Genomic DNA, 20,557 nt, shown 5'->3' with positions numbered 1-20,557 from the left:
TGTGCTCTTTACTTGTGAAACAGGGATAGGCATCAAGGTGAATCAGCTGTGTGTGAGAACGGTGGAAACAGGGTGGCAGACACAGCATCTCCACCCCTTGTCCTTTCAAAGCAACCGGACAGAGCCTTTGAGACATAGAGACTTTGCATGGGAGTTTATTTTCTTTGGGAAGCATAAAACCAGCTACATTTTGTGCTTGCATAGAACATTTTTAACTTGTTTGAGACTTTGGGCACATGCACGTGAAGAAAAGAGCATCTCTTTGGACATGGTCACAATGTAACTGTAACAGACCTGTAACTCTTATTACTCTAAAAGCTGAGGCAAGAGGATCATAAGCATGAAGCCATCTTGGGGTACATGGCACAGCTCCTGGCTAGTTTAGACTAAATCCTGTCCTAAAACATTAGGTTAAAAAAAGAAAAAAGGTTTCAGGCCATCTGGCTTGAGTCACCAAGGCATCAAGCCTGATAATGCAGGTTGGGTCCCAGAACCCACATGACAGAAGGAGAGAAAGAATTCCATCAAATGGCCCTCTGGCTGCTACATATATGCCATGGCAACACACAACCACCCCCATTTGTTGGGGAAGTTGAACTCAGGACCTCTGGAAGAGCAATCAGTGCTCTTAACCTCTGAGACATCTCTCCAGCTCCAGACTATTGTTTGTATACACATGTGTTGGTGGAGGTTTCCGTCCAGCCCAGTCCTCAAAGTCAATAAATGAGAAAAAAATGTGTTTAAAAACAAGAACAGCTAAACACTTAACTGTATTGAACCAAATTTGATAGTTCATAATGTGATCATTTTCTCCCAGTCATGAGTTTCAGCCATGTGGTAAATGTGTTTAGCGGTGCTGTCCCCCGTACTTTGGGTGGTTTTGTAGGACACAATGAAAAAATAAAGTGACTGCTCTAAATTGCAGAATGGAGAATTCAGTTCGTGAGTCACGATATTAACAGGATAATGATGATAATAGCCACAGTTTTATCCATCGTTTTGATATGATAAAAATACATTTATATGCCAACTCTGTATTTTTACTTAACCATAGTTAGGTCTGTTAGAAATGAGTGCTGCCTGTCACAAGAACAAAGGGGCCAGCCAGAAGTTAGGGGGATAATGACGGGCACCATGGACAACTGACAGCGTATGTTGCGGGGGGCCATCCTGTCCCGCAGGAATGAACGCCACCAAAAACGAGAATTCCTTCTCTGGTCACATCTTTATTTGGAGCATTTCCTTGAGGAAAATTGAGGGAAGGGTAGATAGAGCAGGGACGAGAGAAAGCTTAGAGAGAGAGCGTTGGGCCCCGAGGCAGCTGCTTTTAAACGGTGGAGCGGCTTGAACGCTGTCCTGATTGGTTAATGCCATTCTGCTGGTCTGAGCATGTGCAAGCAAGGGTGCAGGCAGGGGTGCTCAGCCCCACATGGCTACCTCCAAACTGCAGGACCACCTGTGCCTCCAGGTGGCTCCCAACATCTCCCCCTAATTATTGTCTTTAAGAGCAATAAGGCAAAACTATTTTCCAATCTGGTCCCCACCTAGACGCAGCATGCCAAGGATATCTCTGCTCCCACCCATCTCCAAGGAGGGAGAAAGGCAGAATAGAGTCAGTCAGAAAATTGTTAAGAGATAAGAGGTTGCACAGGGTGTTGCTCAAGTCGATGGTGTGAAACAGCTGCTCTTGGCACCGCCCAGAAGGTCATCTCTGCTGTCTCCGCATGAATCTTCCACAGCAGGACACTCAGCATCCACTGGGTCATCTTCTTTATCTCTCTGGTCGGTCTCGCTGGCATCCAGATGTATGTCAGCATTCCTAGAAAAACATAAACAAAACTCTCCTCCCAAATAAACATTTAAGAGTATTAAAAACTCTCAGTGTAAAAATTCAGCACAATCAGTACTGGAAGTAGGCTGGTTTTGAACTTAGAGACTTGCATGTCTCCGTTTCAAAGAGCAAATCTTGTTTGCCTGTACCAGCAAAATTTTGAATTAAAATTAAGTGTAAAGAATGCAAGAGAAATCCTTTCTCTGGGGGAAGCTGTCACTGGTAGTGTAGTCCCCCTCTATTGTTTAAAAACCAAAGCAGTTGTCACTGGGAATTGAACTCATGACCTTTGGAAGAGCAGGCAATGCTCTTAACCATTGAGCCATCTCTCCAGCTCCCCTATTCAGATGGAAAAACCTCTAGGTAGCATTGTTTATCTCACCAGGTGCCTCAGGCAAAAGGTCCGCCTTTCTTTGTTACCTAGGATACGGTAACCAGGTAAACATGCCTTTATTATGATAATCACGACCAGTTCTTTAAGGGAGAATGGGCGTTGCTCATCAATCTGGCTACTTCCTGCTGACGAAGGGGCGATGTTTGGGGGATAAATGTTTTTATCTGACTGAATTTTTGGCGACAAATGTTTTTATCTGACTGAATTCTTGGCGACCTTGACTGAGGGCGGCAGCAGCGGAGGCGGCGGCTGCCACAGCTCCGCCTCTGAAGCCCATAATGGCGCGCTCCGCATGGCCCAAAGGCATGGCTCCGCCCCGGGCCTTGCGCGGGCTCGCCGTTTCACCTCAGGCAATGAACTCGCACCGCCGGCTGTGAGTCTTTTTCAAGCTCCGGCGAGGGGGGGGGGGCATCCGCCCACCCGTGGAGGGCCCGGTCTGCCCGCGCGCGGAGCCCCGTTCTCTGGGAACTCATCTCCGCCCGCCCATGATGCTATGGAAACACAGTTTTTCTGCAGAGCCGATTCAGCTCCTCTTTGCCTTCTATGGCGCCGCTGCTCACCACGCAGCTTCCGCCTCAGTCAGGCGAGTCCGCTCAGGTGCTGAAAAAGTCCTCCAAAAACCATAGCCCCGCCAGAAGGCCGGGACATATAGCCTCTGATGACACACGGACTTTAGCCCGCCCGTCGCCATGGTGACCTGGCTGTTCGTAGGCCTCCAGCAAACTCCCCGCCAGCAACTGGTTGCGTCTCCCTCCTGAGTAGCTGGGATCACAGGTGTGCACCACCGTGCCTGGCCCACTTCCGTGTTTCTAATCAGGCATTACCGCTCAAAGGCGGGCCGGCTGCCGCCAGCACTCTCAGCACGATCAAGCAGCTTGTCTTTCTCAGTCAAAAAATTAAAGTTTTTTGTACGTGAGAGCCAGAGACTGAGCTCTCTTAACAAAATTAGGCGAAAATCACCTCCAAAAGCTCTGTGGCTCTTTAAGAACAGGGAAGGCAGTGATCAAGTTTGCCTCCCTGCGAGACTGTTGCCTCCAGTCTCTAACAGCGCGTACGCAGGTGGACAGAGAGGGAGCGGAAGCCGCGGTCTCCCGTACCCCATCGTCCTCAAAGTCCCGCCTTAGTTACCTCGCCTTTTTTGCTGCTGTTTACATCCCTCCTGCACTGAACTTAAGGGATTTTTCTTCCCCGTTGCTTTCTGTACCTTCTTTCAGATACCTTAACTTTGATTTTTTTTTTTCTTTTCTATCTTAGGCCTATCCTTTGAAATTCTTTTTTACATTTCTTTTCCTCCCCTTTCTGGAGGAATTCAACCGACGTCACTCACCGCTCCATGTTCTCAGAGTTCTGAAATTCAAGGCTCTCTGTGCTGGTGTCTGATTTCAGCTTTTTCTTCCGGGCTTTCAGGGTCCCCCGGCGTAGTTGTCAGGGTCCCTCAGCGTCCCGGGGTTTCGAGCACCAGTTGCGGGGGGCCATCCTGTCCCGCAGGAATGAACGCCACCAAAAACGAGAATTCCTTCTCTGGTCACATCTTTATTTGGAGCATTTCCTTGAGGAAAATTGAGGGAAGGGTAGATAGAGCAGGGACGAGAGAAAGCTTAGAGAGAGAGCGTTGGGCCCCGAGGCAGCTGCTTTTAAACGGTGGAGCGGCTTGAACGCTGTCCTGATTGGTTAATGCCATTCTGCTGGTCTGAGCATGTGCAAGCAAGGGTGCAGGCAGGGGTGCTCAGCCCCACATGGCTACCTCCAAACTGCAGGACCACCTGTGCCTCCAGGTGGCTCCCAACAGTATGTTACATGTCCCGCTCCACTATGTCAGCCAAAATGACACACGGAGTTACAGGGACACGGTCATATCAGTGTTCCTGGTGTTTGTGAGTGTGAAGATTGTCCAGGGAAGGAGATGCAGAAATAGTAACTACATTACTTTTGTAGAATAGTAACTACATTTTTTTGCCAAAAAAATGGCAAATTTTGTTCCCAAAATTCAAGTTTAGTTCCTAATATTCAGTCATCATTGAGTGTAAAGGCTAAACATTTGAGTCCTTTATATAGATTTATAGACATAGTGAAGGATGGGCTGAGTTCACAACTATATAAGGAAAAGTTCATATTTGTATCTAGTTCTGTTGTTTGTTTTATTGCTATGAAATTGAGTGTTGGTCCACTGTTTCTCCTGTTTTGAAAAATGGGTTGTCCTGCATTTGTGCATCAAGCACAGAGGAGAAGGGGTGGGTTATTCTTGCTCTGCAGGAAATATTGCAGAATCAGAAATGCAGTGAGCACTGCAGAATCAGGAAGATAATGGATGTTATACAATCAAAAATGCATTAGACCTTGCAGAATCAAGAATGCAGTGGATATTGCAGAATCAGGAATGCAGTGAATGTTGCACTATCAGGGACTACAGTGGACACTGCTGAATCAGAAATGCAGTGGTCTTTGTAGAATCCAGAATGCATTAGGCATTGCAGAATCAGGAATGCAGCAGATTTTGTAGAATCAGGAATACAGGGCACATTATAGTATCAGGCATGGTAATAGACAACAGAGAATCTCTCGTAGCTGTGGGCACTACTGCGTCTGAATGTGGGCAACGCTGCTGGCAGGAAGTGAGGACGTATCTAGTGACTTTTCTCTCTTCTTTCTTTCAGGTTGCTACCAGCTATGTAACGTTTTCCGATCCCATGAGATGGAAATTGACCAGTGCTTGCTGGAGTCCCTTCCCCTGGGCCAGCGTCAGCGTCTGGTGAAGCGCATGCGCTGTGAGCAAATCAAAGCCTACTATGAGCGAGAGAAAGTGTTCCGGAAGCAGGAAGGGCTCTTGAAGAGAACCAAGCCTGGGAAGAGCCAGAGGGTCAGCTTCAGCCTTGCTGACATGATTCAGGACGCCATCATCCACCACCATGACAAAGAGGGTATGCCTTCTCCGTGGGGTTTCTCGTGGTCTATTTTTGTGTGTTGTCTAGGGAGATAAGAATGGCTTTAAAAAAAATAGTGGTCCTTTCAAAATGCAGCATGAGAAGTCGTCAGCCTCTCAGTTGATATGTGAAAAAGTAAAATTTTGGCGAAATATGTATATATTGCCTGAAAGAAAATTATGTATCTGAAAGGCAAGCGACTTCTTTTAAAATTCCGTACTCTAATCGTCTCCTCCTCCTCCTCCTCCTCCTCCTCCTCCTCCTCCTCTTCCTCCTCTTCTTCTCTTCTTTCTCTTCCTCTTCCTCTTCCTCTTCCTCTTCTTTTGGTTTTTCGAGACAGGGTTTCTCTGTAGCTTTGGAGCCTGTCCTGGAACTTGCTCTGTAGATCAGGCTGGTCTCGAACGCACAGAGATCTCCTGCCTCTGCCTCCTGAGTGCTGGGATTAAAGGCGTGTGCCACCACTGACCAGCTCAAAATACTCTAATTGTTAACAGGATACTTTTATCTACAGACATGTGGCCTTAGATGGGTGGTTCTCAACCTGTGGGTCTCAACCCCACTGGGTCTTTGATTGATTTTAAGCTTCTTTTTGTGAATTTCTGATTTTGTTTTGGAATGGAGTGGATTTCAGCATTCCAGAAGTATGTTGGCGTCCAGTTTCCCTGCATCATGTGTTCAGACAGCACTTTCCCAGTTGGTAGTGAGTTCTGAGTCTATTTGGGGGGTCTCTGTCCCTCCCGTTAATCTCCGCGTCTATTTTGATGCCACTGTTAGTCTGCTCTGAAGCTTTGCCATCAGCCTTGAAGCTGGGGGTGGTGGTCCGGCCAGATTTGGTCCTTTTGTTCAAGAAGGCTGTGACACCCTTTAAAATTCTGCATTATGGTTTGGAAAGTTCTTAAGCATGTCTGATTGAAATCCTTTCATCTTCACGCAATTAATTTCATAACCGCTCACGTATTATTATGTATGAGTTTCCTTTCTGCTTTTGTTGTGGCTTTTACAATCTACTTTTCAAAGTGTTAATGTGAGAGAAATGCCTTTTTCTTGGGAGTTTGTGACGTTTCTCCCACCAGGGTAGTGTATTTGATGCTTGGCCTTCTTCTGAGAGTGAAACCTTCAGGAGGTCGGGGCCTAGCTTAAAAGAGGATGTCGCAGGAATTATGTCTTTTGGGGATCAAAAAACCCTAAAATATTAAGATGAGTTTAATAGACAATTCTCATGAGAACGCAGAAGACCAGAATGCCAACAGAAATATAGGCATTAAAATTTATTTTAATTAGATTTCAGGTGGCTATAAAGGCACTATTCGGACTTCAGTGGAGGCCAGATGTGTTAATTATTATGATGAACATGTCTGTATTTTGTCCGTGTCCTGAGACTTTGTGGCAGGCTGTGTTTAAAGATGAGTGGCTAATCTATCCATTGGAAGAAATGTCAAAGACATTTAGTCTTCAGCTATGGCGTAGGTTCTCTCTGCTTTTAACCTGCTTTTCAGTGAGAATTGGAAATGAAAAGCACAACCAAAAGATTCAAAAACTGGAATTGGGTCAGAAAAGCCTGTACAAAGAGGGGGCTGAGGAAGCCTTGGTTTCAGAAAAGAGCAACGCCAATTAAAAATGCCACTGTTCTTCACGGGACACTAGGAGACAGTCCCTGGGGGCATCACTGTGGTAACTAGATCTTGCCCATCATGACTGCAAGTCTTTGGAAATGCTCCCTTAAAATATCAGTTCCTCTAGGCTCCCTGCTTGTGGAGCCACCTAGGAAGTTTTTTCCCAGGATTCATTGTAGCGTGCTCAGCTGCCCAAACACTCAGAGGCCAATGAAGTCATGGTCTAGTGGGGACTGAGCTCCATACTGAGTTTGTGTAAGACCTTGTGTCATCCATGTGTGTGTGTGGAAGGGGAAGGTTACAGAAATGGAAAAAAATGCAGGAAATACCTGGCCATAGAGACTCCTACCCAAAATTCTAGCAATAGCTGAAACTGGGGTAGGGAGCAAACACCATGTGGTAAGACTGGCATTCCTATAGGTAGATCCAGAGAAGGCAATGTATGGAACTGTCAGAGTGACATCTAAACTGTAGTGAAGATCCCAGGATGCTGGAGAAGCCAGCAGTGTGGAACACCTTCCAAGGAAAGCCATGGGCTGGTAGCAGAGCCAGCCCAAGTCAGACGCCTCACAGATTCAGCTCAAGGTCACAGACACAGAGTTGAAAGGGGCCCTGGGAGCTCACCTCATAACGCAGTATGTCCTAGATGCTGGGCACAAGCCGTGGGAAATACCTGGCCTTCTGAGTTTCAGCCCTGGGGTTCCCTCCCTGCTAGATGCTCTTCATGGGAAGCACCACACTCGACCACCACATCTAGGCCCGTGTGACTTGTTTTCACTTTTGCCCAGGCTGATCGCTAAGGGTCTGTCTTGATTCTCAAAGGAGACTTTGGACTTGAACGTTTTGAAAGAGTTTGGAACTGGAGAAAGCTTTCAGGATTCTTGGGGATAAACTCAATGTGATTTCATTCTGTGTCAGCCTTGAGCTCCATGGGCGGGGGATGGGACGTTATGGGTTGGACCTGGAATGCTCCCCCATAGGCTCATTGGTTGAATGATTGGTCCCCAGTTATTTGTGCTGTTGGTAAGTAGAGGGATGTTTAGGAAGGAGGGCCTTGCTTGAGGAAGTAGCTCACGTGTGTGTGCCACTGAATGTTTCACATGGGCCCCAATCACTTCTAAGTTGTTTGCTGTCCACCCTGAGGTGAAAAAAAAAAATGTTCCTTAGCCTATTCAGACAGCCAGGGTATTCTGCCCAAAAGCCTAGGTCCAATCATGGTTTGAAACAAGCTGTCCTATATCTTGACTTGTTTTAAGTTGTTTATGCCAAATTGTTATGGCATGTTGTCATAGCGACCTTATTATAACTAATACAGTGTGGATGAAGACATCTTAGAGAAGCCAGAGTTGAGTAGGCTCTCTGAAGACAGTGGTTGGGCGGATCTAAAATGGCTGTCCTTCTTAATGTAGTAGCCACTATTTGAAGTCCAAAGGGCTCAGAAATGCAAGGTGTTCTTTGTAGCTCACTGTAGAAGATATTTTTCCTGACCTGGTTTTTTTTTTTTTTTAATGTATTCAATCTTGAAAACTCATGAATTTAGGAATGTGTGTGCTTCCAAGGCTCTCAGCTAGGGATTGTGAGTCTGTCCAGGAGAGAACCGTCAGCATACTCCATATAGCCATGGCTATAATAAGACTCTCGGTCCTTCTGTGTGGGCACACCAGTTAAACTGCCCCTTGTTGAGAACTGCGTACATCTCATTTAAATTTGTATTCTTTTATGCCTTTATATGCAGCAGTACATGTGTGGTCTGGTGTAGCCTGAGAGACCTTTTACTTCCATTTACACCTGAAAGGACAAGCGCTTGTGACTGCACCTGAATCTCTACATTGACAGCCGTGACTGCTTCCCATCATTCTGTTCACCTTTGTCACTAGCTGCTAACCTAACCCTAACCAACAGCTCCTACCCTGGGAGTTCATTCTGTTCTGATGCGAGGAACTGTGTATCTATTATCCTCTGCCCATCCTTCCCATGTTGGGCTTCCCAGGAGTGTAGAGTAGAAGTCTGGGACCGTCTGTCTTCTTCACCTCCAGCTGTTGCCACAGGAGAATGAACATAGCACACCACGATCTTGACACCTTATCCCTACACTGATGGGAAAGTAACGAGACACGAAATCAGTGTGGAAAGTTGTAACGCCCCTTAGATGAAACACCCATAGGTGTTATGAAATGATATTTATGGTCATAAGAGAAATTAAGAGTGATGAAGTAATCAGAAACTGAAGCACAGCTGTTTTACACATTTCTTCCCTAAAACATCGCACAATCACATTGTGTGCAACCATTCATGCCACACAACCTGAACCATTCTTTTTCAAGCAGTTGCTACAGGTAAAAACCATGCTGTTGTTAATGACGAGAAGGCAGGAGTGTGTGGGTGTGTGTGTGTGAATTTTCCCTTGAAAACACTGACCTAGGTAGAAAAAAGGAAAACCCCAGAATGGATGAGTGCGCAGCGAGTGAGCAGAAGGGCAGTGGAGCAGGAAGGGTGGCAGCGCGTGGGGAAAGCTGCTTGGAGAATGTGGTCGAGGAGAAACTTGACCTTAACCGTAGCTCAAACCCTGACCTGTGGGGAAGGCAAGGCGAGCATGCTGCTGTTAGCAGAGTGGCTGAGCGGCCGTGGACACCTGGGCATGACCAGCTGGGATGAGTTGGGTGCTGGAGAAGCAGGGCTTTTTAGTCAGAGTATATTCTAGAAACTCCCCTTTGTTTCTCTTTTTCTTCCCTTAGCATTCTCTGTGCGTTTAAGTATAATGAGATTTCCAGGGAATCTCCTGAATTGGAAAGCAGTGGGGGCTATTACACATCCCTAAAAGGGACCTTTGCTGAAAGTCATTCTCACCAAAGAACAGTCCTGGATATTTAGCTTTTAAGTGGGTTGGAGGGTAGGAATGAACGGCAAGCAGGTACACTACCTAAGAATTTGCTGATGTCGTCTCAGCATGAAGAAGCTGGACATGGCTGGGGTTCGACAGTGAGGGTCAGAACAAAAGAACAACCCCAAGAATCATAGCACAGGAGAAGTCCATGCACTCATCCCTTGTATTCTAAAATGGTCCTCTTGAGGATAGCTCTGAGTGGAGTGAACAAGGCTTCCCTCTCCCAGATGCCCCACTGACTGCTGCTAGCGGCTGTGAATAAAGTCACAGGAACATACGGTGCCATCAGTGACAACGCATGCTTAGGAAAGCTTCCTGGAAGTATGGGCTGGAGACCACTATGCAGAACCAGGGGGATGGCATCCTTGATGGTGTCCTATGATAAAGGATGTCCCAGGATGCTGATGGAACAACGAGACCAGCAGTGCAGCACAGGATGCATGAAGAGAGACCATGCAGAGTCTGCAAGGCACGGGTAGAAGGACTGTGCCCATTGTATATAGGGACGCCTGACACCGGCAGAGGGCTTTCCTCTCAAACCATTTAGAATGTAACAGGTCAGACACAGCCGCATCCTGAATGGACTCAGATGCCAGAGTCAGGGAAAGCAAGTGAGATGGCTCTGTGGTAAGCAAGGCAGGGGATGGTGGTGGCTTGGGCCAAAGTGGTACAAGGATGTGGTGAGAAGCAGTCAGGTTTTAGTATATGTTTGAGGCAGGGAGAGGGTGAGAAGTGCTATGTAACTGCCTATAGGGTGGGTATTAATTTTCTCTTGCCATGAGAACACATTACTGGGAAGAGTTTCTTACCGGAAATGTCATCTGATCTCACATTTCTGTGGGTTAGGAGTCAGGTCCAGGGCTCAACGGGAGGGAAGAAAATTGGGTTGTATGGGAACTGCTCTAGCCTCAGCCGACAGTCACATCCTTTAGACCCGAGTCTCCTCCATCTTCAAAGTGAGCCAAGGTAGACCCAGACCCCTCTCACACATCACATGTCTTGTCAGTTTCCTGTCATTTCATCTCTTTGATCAGTCTGTCTGTCTGCCTCATCAACTTTCAGAGCCCTGTGTGATCACAGTGGGTTTAGCCAGACCATTCAGGTTAGCCCCACTCTTTAAAAGACGGTTCAAACATAGCTATACTTGCCTTTCTTACACAGTTTACCATATCCACAGGCATAAAACCATAGGCAAAACTAAGTAACCCCAGATCCTGCATAGGACGAGGAAAGGCAAAGGCCACAGTTTTTATGGGACAATGAAAATCACATGATGATTTAGTGAGTAAGTTAGACACTCCTCCGGGCATTTGTTTTAAGACAGACTGACTTGCTGGCTTGAGACAAAAAAAAGTTGAAACTCACAAGACTGTAAAGTGGCATCAGTAGGCTGGTATAGGATGTTCTTCCTTCTACGTGCTGCTTTCATTGGTCAAATAAAGAAACTGCCTTGGCCTTTTAATAGGGCAGAACTTAGATAGACGGGGAAGACAGAACTGAATGCTGGGAGGAAGAAGGCAGTGTGGCAGACGCCATGGTTCTCCTGCCCGAGATGGATGCTGGTTAGACTCATCCCGGTAAGCCACAGTCAAGTGGCAACACAGATTTAATAGAAATGAGTTAATTAAGACGTGAGAGTTAGCCAATAAGAGGTTAACTTAAACACTGGGCCAGGCAGTGTTTAAATTAATACAATTTCCATGACTTCATCATTCCAAATCCACTGGTTTCCAAACCAGGTCCTCGCCATGTTTCTAGGTGGACATCATAACCCAGCACAGTGCCTGGCAGGGATATCCGCGGACTAAGTGGGACACCTAGTACATGTAAGCAGCTGGCGTATCCAATCAGAGGAAGCACAGATGTAAAAGCGCTCAGCGCCAGCGAGTGCCGTGAATTTCAGCCCATTTCCAAAGAGGCCAAGCCATCCAGCTTCTCATTAATTCATAGTTATAATAATTTTGAGCTTGTCTACCTTCAGCCTTTCTCCCTATACTTATAAATTCATTATAATTTATAGAGCGAGTGCCTCAGACATTCCTAAAGCCCTGCGCTCACTCACGTTTTCACACTCACAGCCAGTTTATCACACCCTGGAATCAGAGAGCAGCCAAGGTCACAATCTGCTCCCTCCTGCTCCCACTCTCTCTTTTAATTCCTGTTCAGGCCACGAGCAACTACCACTTAGCACTGCATGGACAGTAGGGATGGCTGGCAGATGTCATTTGACAGTCCCTGTATGCAGTACCCTCAGGGTCCTGGGAGACACATCCCTCAGCACACTCTTTATAGGCATGAAGGGGAAACATGAACTCCCTGACAGAGGGCACCCAGGTCCTAGGTTGTAGAATGAGGGATCAGCCACTCCACCCAGTTCTGACTTAAGATCCGTGACGCCAGGCCTTCACAGTGCTGGCACCCAGCACCATCCCCCGTGAAAGCCTATCCTTCTACTGAGCCACTGTGTTCAAACCCCTTCCTTTCCACCCACAAAACTCTACACTTCCACCACCCTGCTTGTGACTTGTGTGTCACCATGAGCAGGTACTAGACAGAAGCAGCTGAAAAGAGGAGAGCTTCAAGGTCACCACCCCCATCACGGCAGGGAGGGGGCAGTTCATACCCCAAGGGACGGGAAATAGAGAACAAAAATGCTGGAAGGAACCTAAAAGATACCTGCCTCCCGCCGGCTGCCTTCATCCCAACGCCATCGTATTATGAATCTCTTGGTGGATTGATACAATTGTCATCATATTATGAATCTCTTGATGGATTGATATAATGGTGAGATCAGAGCTCTGAGGATTTGATTGCTTGTCAGCCATCCGCCAAGCCTCCCCTGTATGGCTTGTGAGGGACAAGTTTGTGTTGAAGCCACAACACAGTCTGAGATTTGTGTCTTGTCACTTCGCTTTAAAGAGGCCTTCCACACAGGACAGGTTTTTTTTTAATGGATGGGACAATAACACATATATACGCATAGGACACATGTTTAATATCCTCCCAGTAGCTGGTCAAGTTACGATCGCATTGCAGGCAGTTTAAGCATTGGCCACTTCACAGAATGCTCATTTAATGTTGGTGAGACGCTAAAGCGTGCCTTGGCTTCATGCAGAACCCTTCAGAATGCAGATGCCCTTAACCTCCAACTTCTCACGGTTTTCTATCTCGTGATTGGGCGCCTTCAATTATGTCACAGCTGGTGCTTGTTATCAGAAGGCATCACAGCCCCGTGGACGGAGCTGCGTAAATCCACCAGCTGCCCAGCCTGGCTGTGGTGGGCGTGGGTGCGAATGCTGTCCACACAGAAGCACGGGGCTCTGACACAGTCGCTCACACAGAGAAGAAACTCTGGAGGACGGGCTGTTGTTCTGTGTCTCTGCCTTGCAGCACAGAGTCCTGGGCTGAGCTAAAGGCTGCCGGGCGCACGCTTGAGAGCCGCAAAGGGACGACCATCACACTGGGAACACTGTCCTCAGCCCACTCAGCTCCAGTGTGCTGCCCACTCTGGAACGTGGACAGTGAACACCACAGCCCATGACAGTGGCTCCTCGTGGAGAACATTCTCTCCCATTCTCTCCTTAAAGGCGGGCTGATCCTTTCCGTTTTCTTCAAACCCCAAATATCCTGTATGTGAGAATTTCATGTTAGTTAAATCTAAGTCTCTCAGGAAGGAGAGCCTGTACACAGTTCAGATCAAGTACAGCCTCAAGATCTGGGTTCCAGAACCAGGCTTTCTGTTAGAGCCCTTCCCAGCCATACACTGGTGTTGGTAAAAACGTGCAACAGGGCAGCCTGTGCTGAGTCCCTCTCAATTGCTCCATCACTGTTCTCAAGGTGGCAGTGGCCTGGTTTGTCCCTTGTCTTATAGAAAACCTATAGTTGTAACTAACGGTAGAGCTGAAATCTCTGATTGCTAATACTTTTCACACTCAGATTGTGTTTTCATTGAAACTGAAAAATAAAAGTGAATACTTTAGTTGAATTGTTGTACTCGCTCAAACCAGATCCATCAGGTTTCAGATGGTGTTGCCTTCAAGTAGGTAAGCATAGAGGTTATGATTTATTGTGCTCAAATTGTCTACCTGAGAAGGAAAAAACAGGGACCAGTAATTCTGTGGCAAGAGACACAGTCTGTCAGAGGCCAGCAGTGCCCGGTGATTGACATGCTCAGCCGCCAATCCGCAGACAGTGTTGGCCTTTGCTGGTGCCTGTAGGACATGCAGAAATGAGATGTTTTCCACGAAGGGCAGAGGTGTGCCATTTGTAAGATCAGAGAAACCATGCAGGATATGCAGGCTGGGATATATTAGCAGAGCGTGTCCTGGGCTGTGTCTGTACATGGTGGATTTCTAGGAGTGGAACTGTGTAAGTGTTTATGTCTTAAGCAGCACCTGCCTGTAGCATTAAATCTGCCCTCCCCAACCATCACTGCATGATTAGCTCTGCATGATTCAAGGTCTAAGTCTGTGTCCATGGTGGCAGGAGTTGTGTTTTCTGAAGTAACAAGAAAGCACAGCTGATGCGGGAGAATTGTCTGTATTCTGTCAATCATATTTTAATAAAATGCTGATTGGCCAGGCAGGCAGTATAGGCAGGAAAACCAGACAGGAAGTAGAGGTGATGCAATGAGAACAGGGGAATTCTGGGAAGCAGAGAGGTTCCTCTGCCATTCCTGTACAGACCACCGAAGAGGAAACATGTAAGCTGTCACACTGAGAAAGGTACTGAGTCATTATGGCTAACATAGATGAGAATAATGGGTTAATATAAGCTATAAGAGTTAGCAAGAAACCTGAGCTAATGGGCCAATCAGTTTGTAACCTTATGGAGTCTTGTGTGTGATTTTCTTTGTTGCTTGCCGGCTGTTGGGGTACTGGGAAGGATAGAAACCCCAACAAGCCGGCCTTCATGTTATACACAGCTGTGTGGCCTTGCCTCTTGTTGCCCCCACACACCCAGAACGACCCTTAAGTCAAGTACTTATGCTTCCTCTTCTTACCCCTGCCCCCAGAACATTCTTCTTTTAGCTTTGTCTTTAGAGTTCCACCTGTGCCTTCCACTGTTGCTAAGTTCTGCGAAACTGTCAAACATTCTGTTACCCATTTATTTGCTTGTTTGTGCGTACCCGTGTGAGTGTGTTGATACGCCTGTGCACATGCAGGAGGGAGCACTGGATCTCTGGGGAATGGAGTCAGCAGGGGTCTGCGGGGCTCCTGGCTTGCTCCATAGATATTAGGAGTTGAAATCTGGGCTTTGTGAACTCATATCTAGTGCCCCTTAACCATCTCTCAAACCCCTTGGAAATATTTTAGCCTTCATTTAATTCATCTTCAAACATCATCGACCTCATTGGCCATTTCTTGTCTTTTGCTTGGCTCTCCTCACTGGGCCTGCTCTCCTCAGACCTCTGCAGGTGTCCCCGATGCTCCCCTCTCTCTTGCTTGGGCAGAGCAGTTCTCTCCCATTCTATATTCTGCAACCCACAGCACCCATGGTTCTCTTAGACGAACACAACGAAACACCACAGTCTGGGGCGCTTACACAGAAACATCATGTCTTCCTTTGACTCTGGAAGTTGGGGGTTCCAGATTCAAGGACCAGCAGATTCGCTCTCACCAGTGATTTCGCGCTTGGTGACTCGTCCCTTCTGATAAGGACAGCCGTCAGACTGGACTTGAGAGCTGCTCTTATGGTCTTATGTAACCAGAGTTCCACTGAGTTAGAATTTTAACATAAAATTTGTTGGGATAATATCAAATCATTCTTGCCATCTTTTTCTAGCAAATCAGAGCCCCTAAGAGGATTCAAGTAACATTAAGTTCACTTCCTGTAGCTGGAATTTTCTCTGGGTCACCAACCAGCTCCCAAATAAAGACACGGAGACTTCCTATTGGTTATGAATTGCTTGGCCTTAGCTTGGGTTTATCCCCCTGGCTCTTTTCACCTAATTTAACCTGTCACTAGCCATCTATGCTTTGTCACTAGGCTTTTACCTTTCTTTCATACTGCGTGTTCTTCTTTCTTGCTTCCTCCATGGCTGGCTGGCCGGCCCCTGGCATCTTCTTGTTGTCTCTTTTTCTTTCTTCCCTGAGCCTAAATTCCTCCTCCTATTTACTCTCCCTGCCTGGAAGTCCTATCTATACCTCCTTGCTCACTATTGGCCATTCAGATTTTTAATTAGACCAATCAGGTGCCTTAGGCAGGCAAGGTAAAACAGCAACACATCTTTGTATAATTAAACAAATGCCACACATCTTAGCCTAGTTAAGCAAATGCAGCCCATCCTTACATAGTTAAACAAATATTCTGCCCCAAGTTCCCATTTCACCTTTCACACCCCTGTCTTCTCCTACAGGGTCACCTACAATTCTGAACCTGTAGAGAAGGAGAATCTCTAGACCTTTGAGGAGGATGGTGCTGTGTAGGTGGCTAGATCTTGAAGGACTGGGTCAGTTCTCATGAACGTGGGCTATAGGAAAAGGGCAAATATGTCTTGTTCCCATCTCTAGCATCCTGGTTTGTCTGTCCTGTAGTGTTCTCTCCTGTGTGAGCTTCTGACATTGCAATATTATCCATTAGGGCCTTTGTGGACTTAGGACTTCCAAAACGTTGTGCTAGTGACCCTCTTTTTAAATGACATGTCATGCCTCTAGTATTATGTTAGCAACAGAAAACAGAATAAGACATCATTGGCTGTATTGCTGAGCTTCCTACTGGGTCGCACATTTGATCAACATGTGATCTGATGTAAGAAAAGGCCAGACCTGAAAATTACAGAGGAACACAATTTATCTCCATGTAAGAAAGCAATTTCGTGCTCTCTGTACAGGATGCCTTGGGAGATGGTGAACATGCCATGAAGACTAACCAAAGTCCCAGTACTTCAGGGTGCTCTTGGGTAACAAACAGTGCTTACATCCTAGGCACTGTGAGTGTAAACTTGAGGCTCATAGCTGTGAGCTACAACTGAACTATTACAGTAGATTGTTTTTGTGCATGGCTGAACTGATGTGTCTTTAACATCCCTCCTGACACCCCATCATCTGTGCCACAGAGACCGTGCATCTTCCGTGTAAGCTAAGATGAAACTGCTCCACGCTTTCAGAAAATCCAAGGGTCAGGTCTGCTGTGTGTTCATCATCAGTCTGTGTCAGCAGTGGATTTAGGCGAAGAGTCGCATCCTGGGGACTCCATCTGCTTTTCTCTCGAGCTTTCCCTGCAGGTTGTCACAGCATAGCTCCTTTATCATTTTATTAAAGTCCTTTATGAGGCATTACTTATTAAACAACCTGCCATGAAAGCTTAGTATGAGTTATAGCTTTACATGACATGCTGAGGTAACCATGGGGAGCCCAGTGTGACCTGTAGCTCTACATGACATGCTGATGTAACCATGAAGCACACAGTGTCACCCATAGCTTTGTATGACATGTTGATGCAACTTAGTGGCATTGCTGTTGGGTCCTTGGACTTGAACTTCCACATCTGTTACCTGGAGACAGTGGTGTAGATGAGCCTGTGGTGAAGATTAAGACTCAAGATGATGGGTGCATGGCGGCTTTCCTAGTACCAAACTGCCAAAGATTTGCAGAGACCATGATATTACAATCCATAAATGTCCAGAGGAGAATAGGACAAAACAATTGTCAGATTATAAACTTTCAGAACATGTATCCCTATAACATTTGATACCAAAGTGAAATTTATTTCAAAATTCACATGGACTTCAAACCCGCTACATGAAAAGAACTTGGTGCTTTGACATTTTTTAAAAATTGTTTATGACATATTTTTTTTATCATGAAGAAGCTTCCAGAATACATTATGAACATTAAATTTTACTGAAAAATTCTTCAGGTATATTAACTAATTGTAAATGTAGTTATATTAATATGCTCATACTTACCTTTAAATGCTTTATGCAATGCTGGTTTTGTGGTTCAGAGTAGAGGTTATTTACCACCAGGACTTATGACCCTAGTTCAGCCTCCAGCACCCACATAGTAGAATAGACCTAACCTTGGCAAGCTGATCTTACATCTCCACACACACCGTGGCATATCTACACACATATACAGTCATGCACCCACACACACCTTCGCATGCACACAGAGTAAGTGAATAAGTGTAATAAAATCATAAATAACAAACTAAATGAGATAAGCAGATTTTCTGAGGTCATCCCTACTTATCAAATTAATGCTTTTTTCAAGATTTTTATCATGATCCTGTGCCATTGTGATTAAAATGAGCCATTTTATTTGAATTGCCAAAGGGATCTCTAAGCGAATCACCCACTTTTATTATCTTTTCAATTATCACATGTCATAAGAATTCAATTAATTTTCATTGTCAGAAATTACTGTGCTGAACTTAGGGGGGAAATCACCCATTTCCTGTTTTCTTATTAACAACAGAACAAATGAAGAGTCTGGGATATAAAAAGGGCGGACCTAACAGCAGCGAAGACCTTACTGGTGGGAAGCATCGGCCAGGGCTTGAGATGCCTCCTCAGCCAGCAGGTCCAGTCCTGGGAAGAAAGGGGAACCACAGAGGCCCAGTGGGAGAAGGGCCGTGTAGAAACTGCTGGACTGTGTGTGATTCTCCATCCAGCACTGGCAACGGGGCTGGAGAGCATCACCTGTGTTTCCGTAAAATACAGTGGAACTTTTCTGTCTAGTCTATGCAATCCGTGTAAGAATTGGCTGTTATGGAATGTCTGACTTCCTCCAAACACTGATAAAAATCTTCCCATTTCAGCAGGAAGCCCAGTACCTGTTACCAGGTTCTCTCTGATCTCCTGGTGTGAAGGTCAACCTCAGTGTCCTGAAGGGTGAATATGATACAAAACTAAGCCAGATGCCCCCGTTCAGGCTCCCGTGAAACCTAACTCCCATCTCTGCGCTCTTTGGGGGCGGCGAAGAGATGGACCAGCCGTTCTGAGTCTTCCTCTCACCTTTTCCTTTGTCTAAGTCTCTCCCATCCCCTATATTCCTACAGCCGGTTCCTCAGCACAGGCTGAGCAGACTACAGACGGACAGCTGACTACTTCTGGGTCAAGGTCCCTCCTCTCTCAGCAGTGTCTGCAGGGTGGAGAACCGCTCTTCCTGGCTGTGTGCAGTCAAGTTCTGGCCTCTGCCATTCCTTTGTGTTTAAAGTCCTAAACTAGTGAATGCTACAGAGCTGGAGAAGGGTAGCCTCGGCTTCAGAGCACACAGGTCTGCTCTGCGTGTGGGGGAAGGGATGCTTACTCTGAGCAGGTCTGAACTGGAATGAGCTGGACCCCACTTAATGTACATTAGTTATCTACTGCACTGGGCTCTATCGTCTCTGTTTCCTCCTTCTGTCTGTTGTACCCATTTGTTGATAGCAACCATAAGATACTTCCTCCCACACTGTTCCCACTATCAGAAACCACCTTCCCTTACTACGGTGCTCAGGGTCAAGATTCTTGTCAAATAGCTTCTCCGTGCTTTCCCCTGACCCATGTTCTCTGCCGTAGATGTCTGTGTCTATCAACATGCATGTTGGCACCTGCTTGCCTGCATGCCTTCCCTCAAAGCATTGTCTCTACTGAAAATGCTATTGTTTGCTCGCTCTCTCTCTCTCTCTCTCTCTGCAACCCCCACTTAGTAAAATATCTGTAGCCAAGACACTTCCCAAGGTGTCCCCAGATTCTCTTTATCCTGCTTTTTCTTTTCCTGCCTATAGTCAGCAAAAGTTCCTACTAAGATAATTTTTTTTAAAAAGTGATGTGGTACTTTCTTTGGTTCATTTCTGTGCTTCTGTGAATTGCTTTAGTGGTTTTGTCGGGTATCCATTGCTCTGAAACGCCTTAGACTCGGTGCCTTAGATGCATTCATGTACAATATTGTCAGGGCAGACATCTAGCCAGACATAGCTGGACCCTCTGCCTAGGGTACAACGAGACTGTAGTCTGATGTCAGCAGACTTTGTCACCTACCAAAGGTTCTTCTGGTAGAGATTTGGCTACCTCACTGAAGTGGTTATGGGTCATCTTAGTTAGGTGTCTATTGCTGTACTAAAGCTTCATGATCAAAGGTAATCCTCTTGGAGAGGAGAGGGTCAATTTGACTAACAGGTTACAGTCATTATCAGGACAGCCAGGCAGGGACCCAATCAGGCGTGGAGGAATGCCGTCTGTGGCTTCTCCATGTGGCATGTTTAGCCTGCTTTCAGGACCACCAACCCAGCGTGGCACTGCCCACAGCGGGTTGGGCCCTACAACATCAATTGTTAATCAGGAGAGTGGCCCACAGATTTTCCTATAGGATAATCTGGTGAGCCCTTTCTCCCTTGTTTCCTCCCTCCCTCTCTCCCTCCTTCCCTCCCTCCTTCTTTCTCTCTTCCTGTTCCATACCACATGCATCTGGGCATCTGTACCCCGAATGCCTCATCTTCAGTCTCTCCCCTCCCCGACCTATTCTCAGGAGGGACTTGCGGACAGGGCAGTCACTCCTGCCGCTCTAGTTCGGGTCTGTCTCCTGGGTCCATCCTTCGTTCACCTGCTCTGCCATGTGACATTTCCCTGTCTCTTATCTCTCTATCTCCCTGCTTCCCCGATGTCGTCTCTGTCCTTTAATTCCACAGGGTTGTGGCTTGTCTGATTTCGCTCATCTCCTTCTCTAATCCCTTAATCTCCCGGCCTGCTGTGTATCTTGACAGTCAGCTGTAGTCTAGCCTGGAGTTCCCAATGCATTATAGACTTCATAGCTGCTAAGTCTTTTTGATCCAATAAAAGCCTAAACTATTATCTTTTCTTAGTTGGAGGCTTACCCACATTCTGCTGTACATGGAAAGCACAGATACATTTTTATTACAAATTATTTTTTTCATAAGCCTGCCTAGGTGATTAGGATCTAGAAATAGTTTGCTGACTAGGCAGTACAA

General features: G+C 46.4%; 1 protein-coding gene and 1 pseudogene across 2 annotated transcripts in view; one reads left to right on the top strand and one right to left on the bottom strand.

Annotated features, from left to right (window-relative positions):
- Positions 1–20,557, top strand: part of Myo16 (myosin XVI) — a 473,090-nt gene that overhangs the window by 117,693 nt on the left and 334,840 nt on the right. For both annotated transcript variants that reach the window (XM_087900756.1, XM_087900755.1), the window contains exon 2: positions 4,880–5,143. In XM_087900756.1, coding sequence (XP_087756882.1) covers positions 4,918–5,143 — 226 coding nt within the window. In that variant the 5' untranslated portion in view covers positions 4,880–4,917. The remainder of the gene's footprint in view (positions 1–4,879; positions 5,144–20,557) is intronic.
- Positions 2,564–2,745, bottom strand: LOC148118376 (Nuclear RNase P; annotated as a pseudogene).

This window comes from Myodes glareolus, chromosome 23 (assembly GCF_982192425.1).
Source record: "Myodes glareolus chromosome 23, mMyoGla1.1, whole genome shotgun sequence".
Taxonomy (NCBI): Eukaryota; Metazoa; Chordata; class Mammalia; order Rodentia; family Cricetidae; genus Myodes; species Myodes glareolus.
The sequence above is the reverse complement of the archived record's forward strand: the minus strand, read 5'-3'. Positions and strand labels throughout refer to the sequence as shown.